Source organism: Monodelphis domestica, chromosome 1 (genome assembly GCF_027887165.1).
Source record: "Monodelphis domestica isolate mMonDom1 chromosome 1, mMonDom1.pri, whole genome shotgun sequence".
NCBI classification, from domain to species: domain Eukaryota; kingdom Metazoa; phylum Chordata; class Mammalia; order Didelphimorphia; family Didelphidae; genus Monodelphis; species Monodelphis domestica.
This window is the reverse complement of record NC_077227.1, coordinates 586,401,278-586,417,672: the sequence shown is the minus strand read 5'-3', so window position 1 is coordinate 586,417,672 and position 16,395 is coordinate 586,401,278. Positions and strand designations below refer to the sequence as shown.

The window sequence follows — 16,395 nt, the reverse complement described above, 5'->3', positions numbered from 1 at the left end:
GCTGTTATTGTCCCCATTTTATAGTTTAAGAAACTGAGCCAGAAGGAGGTCAAGTGACTTGTCCACCTCCTTGATTCCAGGTCCAGTGCTCTATTCACTGCAGCTATCTAGCTCTCCTTCCATTGTAGATTCAGATGCTGCTTCCAATCCACTCTGGCTTGTTCATTTCTTTTCCTGTGTCTGTGTATAATCCATATTATAATGGTGCCATTTTGCTCTCGTTAAACATCAATTCAAACCCAGTTAGGGCCTTGAATAGTAACCTGCTTATTGAGAAATTGTCTTTGGAATTCTTTGTTATTGTAAGATGTGGAGATTTTTGAGCCCAGTCTCAATTCCCTGAGATATATGGTTAGGCTAGGATTTGGTTTACTTTAGTCATTATAATTTGTCAACAGAAGCAGGACTGTAGAATAGGGAAAAAAATAACCCACCAAGTTTAGAGTCAAGAATTCTAGGATTGAGTTCTGTTCTTTAAAAAATTTTAAAACCCTTACCATCTTTTTTTTTTTTAGTGAACTAAAAAGCATTTGGCTGCCACTGCTAAGTACTGTGCCTTTTGCCTTATTATCATCTCCAAGACAGAAGATCAGTAAGGGCTAGGCAATCAGAATTTGTTGACTTTTCCCAGGGTCACACAGCTAGGAAGAGTCTGAGGCCAGATCCAAAACCAGGTCCTCCAGACTCCAGACCTGGTTCTCTCTATCCACCATGCTTCCTAGCGGCCCCTGGGCCGAGTTCTCATTTCACTTCTTCTCTCTTGCATGGTACCTTTCTAGGATACAAAGCTAGCGTGATACAGTGCAGAATGCCATGTCAGAGAACCTGCCACTTGATGCCTGTTTGATCATACCTGCTTGACACTGTGGGCAAATTGTTTCTCCATCTACAAAATGGAGGTGTTTATTCTTATGCTGACTACCCTGAAAATTAGACAATACAAATTTCCTTTGTATAATGCTAGAAGAAATGTAAGTTTTTATTAGAAGAAAATAAGTAACCTGCACAGAGAAATATTCCCCTTCAAAAATAAGGAGTAATTCTAATAGCACAGGCCCCCTTGGGCTCTTTTCAGGAGGCAGTCAGGCATTGGAGCTTTATGGAAACCACCATTACTTCCTTTTTTCATGGGGAATGAGGAAACAGCAGTGACCTGCCACGCTTTGTACTTGGGTGCCAGAGGAATTTGTCCTATCTGCTTTATGGTGTTCCTCCGATAAGGAGTTTCCTCCAGAGATAGAACATGGGTTTAGGAAAGGTAGGGAAAAGGATTTCCATGTGCCTGAGAATTATTAAACCTCATCACAGACTTCACCTGAGAGATGAACTGACTTAATTGGAAGCTCTATGCTTCAGCATATCATCCTTGAAGGGCATCATGCTGTAGTCCAAAAAGCACCGAAAAAGGCATCAAGAGACATCCTAACCTGCTAATTACTGGTTGGGTGGCCATGGGCATAACTTTGCCTTTTGACTTTTAGTTTTTTCACCTATAAAATTGGCTTCACTTAATCAAGGGTTCTTAATCTGGGGTCTGTGACCTTAGTTAAAAAAATTTTTTTTATAACTGTATTAAAAAAAACCAAACCCTTACCCTCTGTTTTAGAATCAATAATATGTATTGGTTCCAAGGCAGAAGAGAAGTAAGGGAAAGGCAATGGAAATTGAGTGACTTGCCCAGGATCACATAGTTAGGAAGTGTCTGAGTTCAGATTTGAACCCAGGACCTCCTATGTCCAAGGCCTGGCACTCTATCCACTAAGCCACCTAACTGCCTCAGTTAAGTGTATTTTAATACCACTGGTTTCCTTTGTAACCTTATGTATTTTATTTTATTCCTTTAAAAACATTATTGAGAAGGGGAGCAGAGATTTCATCAGGTTGTCAAAAGAATCCATAACACAAAAAAAAGTTAAGAACTCCTAGCCCTTGGACTAGATGATTTCTAAAGTCCGGTCCTCTAACCAAATCCTGTGATTACCTCTGTGAGACTGTTTCTTCATCTAAAAAAAATGGAAATAATGATACCTACCCCACCTACCTCACTGGGCTCTATTGAAAATTCTTCATAAAACTGTAAAATGCTACTTAAATATATGCTAGAAGTTTTATTGGGTAGCTAGGTAGTACAGTGGGTAGAGTGCTGTACCTGGAGTTATCTTCCCGAGTTCAGATGTGGCCTCACACACTTACTGTATATGACCCTGGGCAAGTCACTGAACCCTGTTTGCCTCAGATTCCTCATCTGTCAAATGAGCTGGAGGAGATGACAAAAGCACTTCAGTATCTTTGCCAAGAAAACCCCAAATGGGAGCATGAAGCGTCAGACACGACTCAAAAATGACAACAGAGTTTTCTTTATTGCAGCTTCTCCCTCCCCAAATTTGATTTGTATCCCTTTTGTTTGAGATAATTTCCCCACTTGCTAAGATGACGTTGAAGACTTCACCGAGGACATCGGTCAAGTTCTGGAAGCATCACTGCTAGCACTTAGAGACCAAGAATCGAGACTTGGATTTGGGACCAAGCTTTGACACTAACCATCCCTGTGACTTTAGGCAGATCCCGTCATGACTGTATATGGTCCTTGTTTCTTCATTTGTAAAATGAAGGAACTAAACTAGAAGGCCCCTAAGGTCCCTTTGAGCTCTGATGTGCTATGCCCTTAGCAGCCTATGGAGCCATCGGTGTTTGGGGGGTATGTCAGCCAACTGCATCATGGCTGCAGGTTGTGGCAGTGATAAGAAAGGAAAAGATGACTAGCTAAACCTACAGCAATCATACAGAAAGACCCAAGAGAGGCAAGTTATTAATTTTTTTTAAAAAGACCTCAGTGTGGATAAAGCTCCCCAATGTTGGCTGTGGCCTTCCGTCCTGCCGTGGCATTTGCTGATGTCTCATCCTTCATTCCCAAGTCCTGCCCTTATCAAGTCCTGGTGACATCCAAAGTACTTTGCCAAGTGCCCTTGGCTCCCTGGGTAAATTAAGTGTGCTTGGACCTCTGCTCCTCTCAGTGACCCCTTGAGGAAGGAATGACCCTCCCAGAGAAGAAAATAGGAATTATCACTGCACCAAGTACATTCATTGACAATCTTACACCCCCCCCCCACTGTGGTCACTGGAGGAAGAGAGAAGGGGGAGAAAGAAGGAGGAGATAGAGAGGGAGAGATGGGCAAAGGGGGGGAGGGGGGAAAGACCCACTGACCGATGGGTTGCAATAACATTTTTTGCTAGCCATCGGCTTCCTTCAGTGGCTTAGCTCTCAAGCAGGCTGGGATAGGCTGATGAGCTGGTATCTTAGGACAGGATGTAAGCACTTGAAACATGCAAATTGGTTGTGGGGCATAAATAGAGTTTGCTGAGCTCACCCTGGGCATCTTTGCAGACTCCAGGGCCCCTTCATTCTGTCATTTAGGGTGGGTAGGAGGAGGCAGGCTAAGAAAACCATGCAGCTCAGGGTTCGTCTTCTCCATTGGACGTTTATGATTTCTTTTTGCATCTGCCGGACTTTTCCTCTCTCCCATTTTCAGGACAGCACCTGCAGCTCCGACCCACCCCCTTCTCTTGGCAGCAGTCTGCTTCCCTCCGGAGATGGCTCCGTATTAACTATCCCGTCTGACATAATAATGGAGAGAAAATGAAGAAATTCCATTAGTAGCTGGCCAGCGCAGGGTCTCTGTGGTGCACTGGAGCCGGGAGGAAGAAGCCTGTATTTTTAGCTAGAATGCCGTGTAACTTACTGGCTCTCGAGATGTAACTTACAGGCTCTGGCAAAGCTGGGGGAATAGATAACTAAGGTTCGGGGGGTGGGGTGGGGGGAGGCAGAGAAGGGTGACAGGGCTCGGATTTCAGCTCAAGTGCTGGACTATGGCAGCGAGACAGGGCAGGTCCGATCCAGACCCTGCTGTGAGTATTCAACCTGCTTGTCATTGGGCTCTAATGAAAGAAAGCTTCTTGTTGCTTTTCTGTTTTTAATTACGAAGGGACTTGGGGCTGCCTCGCCTCTTCCCCGGGCTCTGGGAAGCCGGCCAGCTGCATGCGAGCCGCTTTGCTATTGGAGCCCATGTGTTGCTATCATTTTAATCTGTGTAAGGGCTGCTGTAACTAAATGGACCGGGAGGCTGACTGCTGGAGGGGGCAGGGGAGGTGAGCGGAAGGGGAGAAATGGGGAGGGGGCCGGCGGTCTGAAGAGAAGGGGCTTCAGGAACTTCCTGCAAGGGGCTCTCCATGGAAGGGCTTTTGGTGCAGAGATTGAAATCCCTTTCCGGCATAGCTGAACTGCTGCTGTGTCCTTTTGCTGCCTCATACTGAGACACACAGGGAGGCTTCTCGCAGAATCCAGAGGAAAATTCCTCCGGATTTAGGAGGCTGCAGCTGAACCTGGTCCCCTAATTTAGCTTGCTGGGAATGCTCAGATATCTGCCTTAAAAAACCTGTAGCTTCCACGCCGCTGTGCTTCCCTCCTACCCCTAAGGGGAAGGGGCTTTGAGATGTGTCCTTCTGAGGAAGCAATTTGGAATGAACAGCTTTGCCCCATCAGGTTCCTCGCATAGCAAACGAACCCAAATCCCTGTTGCCCCATCCAGATTTCTCTCCTGTCATTGGCTGCCATTCTTCACCTCAGTCTCACAAACCTGGCAGGTAAAATCAAGGTAGGCATTACACTGATTTTTCCCCCACCAAAGCAGAGCAACTCCCCTTGCCCGCTGGCCCCCACCCCAATTTGCTTGACCCAGAGTAGCTCTTGTAGAGAAGAAGAGGAAAGTGTTGTGGTTTGTTTTAGGAAGTTCATTGATGGCATGCTCCTTTCCTCCAAATTTGCCCCTGTGGATGCCAACCTATTTCCTCCCTCAGAAGATGACAAGGATATTCTCATTGAATGAGTTACAATAAGGAAAAAACTTCCCTGAGGCTCTCACCATCAGCTGGATACTCCAGTTCCCTGCAGCCTCATTATTAGAGCCTAAAACATCTTACACCCCCCCTCCCCATTTGGTATTTTATAAATAGTCATCCTAGTTCGAGGCAGCAGTTATAGCTGCAATCAGAAAGACATGAATTCAAATTTTTCATTGAACATATACTGGCAGTGTGTCCCAGGGTAAATCACTTAATCTTTCAAGGCTCCTCGACAATTCTCTAGGACTCGCAGGGTGCCAATCTAAAATGGTTATTGGGAGTTCCCTAGACCAACTAAATCATAAATGTTATCCAAAAATAAAACAAAACCCAAACCCAAACCCATTCTAGTTGGGGTAATAAGTGTCTTACTTTGTATTTTGGGCCATTAAAGTGACTGAGGTAGAAGGCTCAAGGTCTTACAGCAACAGACTTCTTTAAGCAATAGGTGATGAATTCAGAAGAAACAAGGACCACAGACTTAACAGGTCTAGAGCTGGAAGGGACCTTTGAGTACAACACTCTTATTTTATAGATAATGAACCAGAACTCAAAGAGTTTAAGTGATTTGTCCAGGGCCACACAGCTAGTAAGTGTCTCCAGAAGAATTCAAACCAAGGTCTTTCTGACACTGAGTCCAGCACTCTACTCTTTATGCCATGATTTCCCCAAAGCACCCCAAACAGCTATGTTGAGGATTAAAAGAAGCCAGGAATCCTGGTTCTTTTACTATACTCACTTTTAATTACTCAGTGACCCTTTCTGATTTCATGTTTTCAATGTATAGAGAATGATTACAATCGCCTGTTTAAATCTTTCTTTGGCAGTAAGACTCCCCAGAAATAATTTGAAAATGTGTTATTATTGTTATCATTATTAAGTAACTCAGAGTAGCAGAAAATCCTCTTTTGCCCAAGAACTAATGGAATGGGAGCAGAGGTGAAACATGGACTTGGTTGTTGCTTATAAACCTTTCTGTAAAGGCTAGAATCAATCCCCTAGAACTAGCCATGTGAATGATGCTTCTCATTACAGACAGGTAGGAGATGATAAAGGATACACAAAATGCCCCAGCTTAGAAACCTGAATGGGGATTGTTCTTCTTATGCTATAGTATCTGAAGGGACATAGGGATGCAGTCTACCATTTCTTGTTAGAAGTGCTAGCAGTGGTTTTCCAAAATTAACAGGGTTTCAACTGAAACTGAGGCTCTTGGGAAAGAGATTTCTGCTGTTTGAGAGATTGCTCCATGTTTGAGCCTGAAGGGTGGTTGTCTGATCATTTGTTCTGAGTTCACATTTTTTGTCTTGGTTTTTAAAATCAGTGTTACACTGTGTAAATATTGTTTACAAGAGAGATAGCATATAAAGCCCAAGGTAATTGGAACATTTGGGTGGGGGGAGTGGGGGAGGGAAGGAGGGAGGGAGATATATATATATATATATATATATATATATATATATATAGAGAGAGAGAGAGAGAGAGAGAGAGAGAGATGGAAACAGAGATAAAGAAGAGTTACAGAGAAGATGGACAGAGAGAAGAGAGGGACACAGTCAGAAGAAAAGATTGCAGATATAAAGACAGGCAGAGATAAAGTCACAAAGGCAGATGAACATAAAGAAGAGACAAAGAGACAGACAAGGTGAGAAGAGGTCAAGGAGGGTCAAAGAAAGAGAAGAGAAAGAAAAAGGGAGGGAGAGAATGAGACACACAGAGAGAGGTTATGCTGGGATTCTGTCTCTCCAGAGTTGATTTTTTCTTGAAAAATAAACTTTGCTTACCTTCTGTTATGCCCACTTTTGACTCTTCTTTCCTATTGTGAAAGGCATGATGACATTTAAAAGCATTCTTCCTGTCTCTTCCCTAGCCCTTGGTTGATGCTCCCTAAGTTTTTGATCTATTGCCATATTAGCATTACCCCACACAGGAAGTACAAAGTATAATAATAGTCTGGGAGTCTCAGTTATCCGCAACTCATTCCCTTACATCCTGTGCTCCATTTGGAATTCAATCACTTCCTTTCCCTTTCTTTCCTCTTCATTTTCTCCTATTTTTCTCTCTGAGGGGACTGTAATTAGTTAGCCCAGACTCTGTTAACTGAGATGAATTACTTCCTCCCTCTAGTTTAGAATATAGAGGATTGCCAATGGAGGATAGAAATAGTTGGGTTACATGGTTTAGTGTGTGTGTTTGGGGTGGAGGGGAAATCTGAGATTAATTACAGAGCTATCTTTGAGGGCAATTGAAAGAAAAGATGGGGAATTGCATCATAAGTTTCTCTCTGTAGTCCCTCTATGTTTGTGCCAGTTAAATTTAGTTTGTAAAACTAAAAGGACTAAAAGAAGAGGTGACTTGGTTGAATGAACAAAACTGAAGGAAAGACAAGGTGTCCAAGAATATACTACAAGGTTCAGAGGAAGACCTCCAAGTAGATGGGAGGGTATAGATTAAAATAATATGAGAAATCAGTCAATCAGGAAACATTTGTTAACTGCCTATTGTGCAGCCAGGTATTCTGCTAAGCCTTGGGGATACAAAAAGAGGCAATAGACAATTGGTCCCTGCCCTCAAGGAACTTACAATCTAATGGGAGAGATGAGATGCAAACAAATATATCAAAGCAAGCGGATTAATAAGTGATAATTAACAGAGGGAAGGCACTAGAATTAAGAGAAATTGGGAAAGGCTTCCTATAAAATATGAGGAAGTAGGAATAAATTGAGGCCTATAATTACATAAAATGAGAAGGAAAGAGTGGAAAGAAATATCATTGAGATTATGAATTGGCTATTTTATCAAAATATAAATCGAACATTGTAATATGTCAGGTGCTATGTGGGCCTTTATAAAAATGGGAAAACTTCACTGATATGAAATAATATAGTAGAAACAACGTAAGTTGGGTTGAATTATTTACCTCATGCTCCAAGATATTAGAGAAGGAAAAGATCACTACTTTGGAATAGAAAGGGAAGACTTTATGGAGATGGGACTTTGGTGGTCATGTAATATTTAGGGACTTAAAGGCCAAGTGAGATTCAATTGATAAAAAGACAGAGAAAGGCATCCCCACATGAAAGGAATGAATTGGGGTTTGAAGGAGGGGCTAAGTAAAGAAACCAGTCTGGAAGAAACAGGAAACTCATGTGGAAGAGGAAACTTTGAATTGCTACCTGAAGATTTGGTCTTGGTCTATAGACAATAAATAGGAAATCGTTGTAGGCTCTACAGCAAGGAAAGTGACATGATAATCAGTGTTTTAATAAAAATAAACCCAGCAGCAGTTGAAGGGATAGAATAGTAAGCCTGTTGGAAGGAAGCATGACTGGGTTGATACTTTCTTCCATTGAGATTCCAGGAATAAATTCACCAATTGGAGGAGGAGGCCACAAGTATGGAGGCATTGTCAGCAGTGAGAGTGCCATTGGGGCAGAGAAGACCATGATATGAAGGTCTGAGCCAGGTGGGAGGTAAATGTATCTGAGTCAGTTATGGAAAGATTCTTGGATTTCTTAGCCATTTGCCACCTTTGCAGCCATGTGCGGATCTCTGGTACGCAGGTTCTTCATCTGAAAATGAGGGGAGTTGGACCAAATGATTTCTGAATTCTCTTCTATCTCTGCTATTTTGTGACTGAGGAATTTAATTTCAGACACTGAGTGAATAGAACTATATCTAAGTGGCAACTGGAACCAGTTCCTTTGTTTGACAGAGGAAAAAACCAAGACTCAGAGCAGATAAGTGATTTGCCCAAGGTTATATAGGTTTAAATGGCAGAGTCAGAACTAGAAGAAACCTAAGAATTTATGTTATCCAATTTGCCATTATATTTTAGAATTGTTTCTATAACAAATGCTGGTCAAGGCTCTACTCAAATATTTCTAGTGATAGAAAATTCTCTACTTTACAGGATAGCTTGTTCCATTGCTGAGAACTGCAATGTCAAACATCTTTTTCCCTATGTGAAGCCAAACTATGCCCTTCTGAAATATATCCACCCAATTCTCTTAATTCTCTTCCTCAAGACCAAGTGGAACAAGTTTTTTTTTAAATTGTTAAATCATTTTTCAGTTGTATTTGACTCTATGACCCCATTTGGGGTTTCCTTGGCAAAGATACTAGAGTGGTTTGCCATTTCCTTCTCCAGATTATTTGACAGATGAGGAAAGTGAGGTAAATATGGTCAAGTGACTTGCCCAGGGCCACATCATTTTATTTCCATGTCTCATCTTAACATCCCCTAAGTGATGATTACCAAATCTGAGGACAGATTTGAACCTGGAAAGATGAATCCAGGTCTGGTACTCTATCCAGTGTACTACCTAGCTGCCCTATCTTTACTTCTTCTTCAAAGATGACAACCCATTGGCCAAAGAACTGTCACATCTCTGTCACTCACACCTGCAATCTGGGTGACATCCTTGATTCCTCACTCTCTTCACTCCTCACATCCAATCTATTGACCAAACTTGTAGCTTTTTTCTTTCATAAGATATTTCATATGCCCCCTTCTCTCTACTGACATGACTGCAACCCTACTTCATGCCCTCATCATTTCTTGCCTGGACCATTGCAATAGCCTTCTATTTTATCTCCCTGCCTTACATATCTTTCCTACTGAAATCCACTTTCCAATTAGCTGACAAGGTGATTTTTCCAAAGGATAGGTCTAACTAACCATGTCATCCCCACCTCACCCCTTTTCAATGAACTCTCTTGGCTCCCTATTACCTCCAGGATCAAATATAAAAATCCTCTTTTGGGTATTTAAAGCCCTTCCTAACTTGGCCTCTTCTTACCTTCTCAGCCTTCTTATTACACTTTATTCCCCTCTACACACTCTATGGTCTGTGAAACTGGCCTTGTTTTTCCTCATATGCCAAACTATATCTCCTGACTCTGTACCTTGTCATTGGCTGTCCCCCATCCTGGAAAGCTCAACCTCCTCAATTCTGTGTTTTTGCTTCCCTGGCTACCTTTAAGACTAAGCTCAGATTCCACCTTCTGTAGGAGGCCTTTCCCAGCTTCCTTCTCTGTCCACCCACCCAGTTCCTCAACGTTGTTCCACTGAGATTGCTCTCCATTAAGTTTGAATGTATCTCCTATGCATCTGGTTATTTGCATGTATTCTCATTCATTAGAATGTAATTTCCTTAAGAGTGTTGTTGTTCATTCATTTCAGTTGTGCCTGAGTCTTTGTGACTCCATTTGGGGTTTTTCTTGGCAAGGATACTGGAGTAGTTTGCCATTTCCTTCTTCAGCACATTTTCCAATTGAAGAAACTGAGACAAACCAGGTTCAGTGACTTGCCCTGGGTCACGTAGCTAGGAAGTGGCTGAGGCTGGATTTGAACTCATGAAGATGAATTTTCCTGACTCCAAGCCTAGTGTTCCTTAAGGGAACTTAAGGACTGGGTACTCCCTTCTTTGTAGCCCCAGCTCTTAGTGCCTGGGATAATAAAAGCCAAATAAATGTTTGCTGGCTGAAAGACTAATTGTCTAAAGAAGGAAGGAATAATGGGATTGGGGAGGAAGCAGAGGATAGCCAGGGGGAAGAAAGAAGCCACTAGATTCTGATACTTGGAAACAATGTGGTAAAAATGGAGTCATATATGGTCTGTCACTTGATTCATTGCCTTCGCTTAACACACAGGGGAAAAAACCACAAAACCTGGGGGCATTCATTTATTTTTTTGGTTTTTGCTGTCTCTGGTTGGTCCTTTGCATCTGAGATAAATAAGTGTTCCTGATGGTAAGTGATCTATATGGACAAAGAGGAATTAGGGAGATGAACCACAGTCAGGAAATGAAAATCTTTCACTTTGACATGAGGAGTCGAGCTGGGCCTCAGATCAGTCTCTCTGACCTCATCTCTCTTTCCTCTATACATGCTACCTCTCAAGGCAACAGCAGCATTCCATCCCTCTCCCAGCCTCCGGGTCTTAATATCCCCAGTCCCTTCAGATGACACCGTTTTGAATCCTCTCTCCTATCTGGTTGAACCTTAGACTTGTTCCTGGTTATTAATGCCCTTTTATTGCTAATTTCATTTCCTCCCAAACCAATAGTCTATTTGCCCATAAAATATCCAAGTTAAAAGGAACAAATTAGGGTGGACTGAGTGCAATCCTCTCCAAATTTTACTGTTATCATCATGGCACCTCCCAAAACCTCCTCACCTCAACCCTCGTATCTAATCAGTTATCAGATCTTTTCATTTCCACTTCCACAGTATTTCTCACAAATGCCTCTTTCTCTCTATTCCCTCGGCCATGACCTTAGTTCAGGACCTCATTACTTCTGGCTGTGTCTATTGAAATAGTTTCCTATTTGCCTCTCCCTATATTAAGTCTCTCCAAACTCCAATTCATTTTCCCCACTCTCCAAAAGGCAAATCTGAGCATAATCACTCCCTCTCCTCACTCAGTAAAGTCCAATGGCTCCCTCTTATTTCTGGGATGGAGAGTTTCCCCAAATTTCTTGTTCAGTTTGAAACTTTAATACCTTAAGAAGCAGCAATGCTACAAACTTACAAAAAAAAAAAACACCATAATTTGAACATTTATTTTAAAAATTCTTTCATGTTTACTTTGTTTCATGAAGTTTTGAATAATTAATTCGAGACCTTAATTATAACAATATGGAACACTTTGTTATGTAGTATGTGTTTGACAGTTTCTGGATGATACTTTCTCAAATTGGTGGGTTAGTAGAGGCGGTTAGTCCTCTTGACTGGGGTTACCTTGGTGACTCAGGTTATCGCAAATAGACTATTTTTATGGGGTCGTGTCAAAATGGTCACATGTTATAAATAACCTTATTCTTTAGATGGCTAAGATTGCAAATACAACCCTTTCAGTCACTGAGCAGCAGCTGATAAAGGTGTTTTTTTTGTTTTTGGGGGAACCCTTACCTTTTGTCTTAGAATCAATTGCTGTATGTTGGTTCTAATACAGAAGAGCAGTAAGGGCTAGGCAATTGAGGTTGTGACTTGCCCCGGGTGTTACACAGCTAGGAAGTATCTGAGACCAAATTTTGAAACCCAGGACCTCCCATCTTTAGGCTTGACTTTCAATCCACTGAACCAACCTACTTGCCCCCTGATAAAGTTTTTTAAAGTTTGAAGATCAATTAGAGTGACACACAACACAAGATGAGTGGTTATGCTGACTTTTACTAAGAAACATAAATATTTAAAAAATTTAAATAACTAACTTTTGAAAAGTTTTTTATAAGTCCAAAGCATTTATAATTCTGAAGTTAACAAAAACAAAACCAAATTAAGATTTTTGGGGGTCACTCTGTATAAAGTCCTCTACGTGGCATTTAAATCTCTTTATAACCTGCTTCCATCCTGTCTTTTAGCTTGTTTATACATTACCCACCTCCAATAAAGTTTCTTTTGCAAACAAGGAATAAAACTTAGTAAATCTGTACTTTGTGGTAGAGATCTAATGTATGGACAACGTATACGTCTGTATGTATATATATATATATATGTGTGTGTGTGTATAGTTATTGTTCAGTTGTTTTTAGTCACGTATGACTCTTTGTGACCCCATTTGAGGTTTTCTTGGCAAAAATATGGTGTGATTTGCCACTTAAGAACGTGATTTCTTTAAGAATGTGATTTCATCAGCACGGGGGCTTTCTACACTGATGCCAATCATGAGCCCTCCAAAAACGTAGCAGACAGCCTTAAGAGTTACTCTGGACAAAATAGTCACAGCTAAACATGGTGGTTGAGCCTCTCTGAAGTCCACTAAGCTGGCCCTGTGGTCCAAAGTAACAGTGTGTCCTGGGTCTGAATTTTAAGACTTTCCAGCACTGGATTCCATTGACTCAGCCCTTGAGAACCCCAAGCCACCCCCATGCCATGATTCAGCATTGGAAAAAGACTTCAGTGAAGTCCGTTCTGAGAGAACTGTGGACGAAGAGTCTATCTTGACTGAGTGATGGCTCCTGTAGAAGCTGGGAGGATGTATTGCTCCCTAGCCACCAGGAAGGCTGTTGGCTAGTCTCAACTTGTCAGTGCTGTTCAGCCCCCTCAGTCTGACATTTAATATCATCAGTCTCTCCGTCTGTCAGAGGCAGAGAGCAGTGCTCCTTTATTGGGTTCTCAAACAAACAGGAGGTGTCATTATTTGCCCTCTTGCTTTTATGCTACTGGCCTCAAGGTTTACCCTGCTTACCCTCATTTGTTCTGGACTTTGTGGGTTGTGGATGGATGGATGGATGGATGGATGGATGGATGGATGGATGGATAGGTAACTCACGGTCTGTTATTTCTTTTCTTTGTAGGCCGATGCTGCTACCAGTTTTCTGAGGGCAGCAAGATCGGGGAACTTGGATAAAGCTTTGGATCATCTGCGGAATGGGGTAGATATTAACACCTGTAACCAGGTAGGTGGCATCTTGTTGGAGGGAGAACAATTTTTGACTTGCCTTATTTAGGGAATATTAGGAAACGTTCCTCATTGACTTAGTGATAGACCAAACAGAGGCCAAGGCTACAAAGCCAGAGAGCTGTTCTTCCCATCGGTGTTTACATCCTCTACTACAGATAATTTCCTGAATGGTAGAGGCTCTGGCTAAAGCCAGGAGAATGCTCTGAATACTCAGGCTCCAGTCTCCCGCAGAGGCTTCTTTTAGAAGTCGCATTTGGACCCTGCTGGTACATTTAGAAGATGATCTGTGAAAGTTAGGGGGAAGAGGGGCCTTTGAAAAATGATTAGACCATGAGGTCATTAAGTCTACTTTCTTGGCCAGCCGTCTATCTGGGAACACTCGGAGCTGAGGAGAAAAATGGTGAATGAGCATTTGATTTCTCAGGTCTTGGTAAAATTGGATTCTCCTTCAGAATGAGCATGGAGGTACAAGGGTAGCAAAGATCAGCCTTGGGGGAGCCAGGGAGGAGTTGTAGGGGGCGCTTGCTTTGGGAGAGAGGAAGTTAGGTCATATCATTAGGGTTCAAGCAGGCAGTAGAGGGTCAAGGATGAGCTCCTCCACAAAAAGGATCTGTACTTAAAACAGGAACAGAGGTAGCTGCTCTCAGAAAGTAGAAACAAAAGACGAGAGGTTCAGGCATGTGGCCTGGATGACCTCCACAGAGCCAGCTGGGCAGATTCCCAGAATGCCAGACAAAGTTTCCAAGGGCAGCAGGCCACCATTTCTCCAGCTCTGTCTACCTCTTGGCTCCATACACCCTCTCCCTTCCCTCCTCCCCACAAATACAGACAAGACAAAGCCTTGTATAGGCCAATGAATCAATGGTTAATTGGTTCTTGGAATTTTTTTTAACCCTTATCTCCTGCCTTGGAATCAATATTGATTCCAAGACAGAAGAGTGGTGAGGGCTAGGCAATTGGGGTGAAGTGACTTGCCCAAGGTCACATAGCTAGAAAGGATCTGATGCCAGAATTGAACCCAGGACCTCCCATCTATAGGCTCGATTCTCTATTCACTGAGCCACCCAGCTGCTCCAGGCTCTTAGACTATTAAGGCTTCTACAAGTTCACAGAGAGGAGTAGGAGTGAGAGAAGTGTATAATTTGGAGCTGCAGTTTGGGCTTCCCTGGTTCATAGAACTTAGAACTGGAAGGGATCTTACAGACCACCTCACCCAGCCTTTTTATTTTACAGAGTAGGAAGCCAAGGCCCAGAAATGACTTGCCTAAGACCACACAGTCAGACGTTGAACCCAGATCCTTAGACCAGTACATCTTCTTTCTACCTTCCTGTCTGGGGAGGGGGCGGGGAGGCCTCCCTGTTTTCTTAACTCAACTTGTTCTCTATGCCAGGATCACTGGTCCCCTTCCTTATAAGGAAAGTCTTTTGTAAGATCTAAAATATAATAAGAATTTTGTTATTATAACAAAACTATATGCAGCATTTGAGGAAACATGATAGAGAGAAGGTTGGACTCAAAATCAAGAAGACCCAAAAATGCTGCCTCAGACACTTATTATCTGTGGTACCCTGGACAAGCCACTTAACCCCACTGGGCCTCAGTTTCCTACTTTGTAAAATGAGGCTGATGGGTTTGATGGATTTGATGATGACCAGTGTCCCTTCCAACTTCAACTGAGTAATCTGTGATAGGCTTATATGCCATATCTCATTGAAGCCATCAGTCATATAAAGAACAAGGGCAGCAAAATGGCTCAGTGGCTAGAGAGCCAGGCCTAGGGATAAGAGGTCCTGGGTTCAAATTTGGCCTCAGACACTTCCTAGCTGGGTGACTCTGACCAAGTCACTTAACCCCCATTGCTTAGCCCTTAGTGCACTTTTGCCTTCGAACCAATATAGAGTATTGATTCCAAGATGGAAGATAAGGATTAAAAAAAAGTCACATGGAGAAATGTGCTGTTTTTATTCAACTCAAGAAATGTTATCATGATAATACTTTTCATAAAAATCCTCCTACAGTCCTTGTGACAACTTTGTGAGCTAAGCAAATGAGATATTTGGAAATCCCTCAGCATAGTGTCTGGCATACAGTAAGTGTTAAATAAATGCTTGTTCCTCTCCCCTATCCCTTCCTGTGATGTGGGTAATACAACTATTTCATCAATTCCTATTTCTAAAGTGCTTTACACTTTACAAAGTATTTTCCTCACTACTACTACTGTTGAGAGTGAGGAAAATCAGTTCACAAGAGAGATGGAGTCCTGACCCAGGTCTCAAAGGTAGAGCAGGAACTGAATCCAGGAGGAGATGGGCTGGGGTTTAACAATTGGCTCTCTGAAGAAAAAATAATGTACACACCACACATTTTAATTTTAATCTGTATCATTAACATTTTCTCCATCACTTTTTAAAGTCTAGACATTCAACAAAACTATAAATCAAGCCCTGATTTGTAGCACTGGCCAATTTACGAGGTATTAAATGCTCACATTGAAAATTTAACTATCAATTCTTGAAAGCCACGAGTTGGCTCCAGCACAGCCCTGGACCCAAGTCTCCTGACTGATAATACAGTGCTCTTGTCACTCCCCTTTCTGCCCATCCTCCTATTAAAAACTGAAGCTTAAAAAAGTTAAAGTGATTTGCTCAGCTATTAAATGGCAGGGCCAGGGGGGCAAGTAGGTGGCACAGTGGATAGAATATCAAGCCTGGATTCAGGAGTATCTGGGTTCAAATCTGTCTTCAGACACTTACTCCTAGCTCTGTGACCCTAGGCAAGTCACCTCATTTGCCTAGCCCTTGCCCCTCTGTCTTAAAGTTGTTAATAAGATAGAAAGTAAAGATTTTAAAAACAGAAAAATGGATGGATAGATGGACAGATGGATAGGTGGATGGGTGGATGGGTGAATGGATACGTGGATGGACAGATAGATGGGTAGACAGATAGATGGATGGATGAATGGGTCGATGGACTGATAGACGGGTAGATGGATAGATAGGTAGGTAGGTAGATAGGACAGAGAGATAGACTGGTAGATAAAGAGAGATAGACACACACAGTGAGAGAGACAGACACACAGAGGGGA

General features: G+C 42.3%; 1 protein-coding gene across 10 annotated transcripts in view; it reads left to right on the top strand.

Moving 5' to 3' along the window:
* The window catches only part of ANK1 (ankyrin 1), a 349,200-nt gene that overhangs the window by 197,399 nt on the left and 135,406 nt on the right, over window positions 1-16,395 (top strand). For 7 of the 10 annotated variants that reach the window (XM_056813585.1, XM_056813579.1, XM_056813576.1 and 4 more), the window contains exon 2: window positions 13,203-13,304. In XM_056813585.1, coding sequence (XP_056669563.1) covers window positions 13,203-13,304 — 102 coding nt within the window. Of the gene's footprint in view, window positions 1-3,286; window positions 3,907-4,275; window positions 4,653-13,202; window positions 13,305-16,395 lie in introns of those variants that run through there. The other 3 variants (XM_056813582.1, XM_056813580.1, XM_056813583.1) reach the window with 2 other exon arrangements.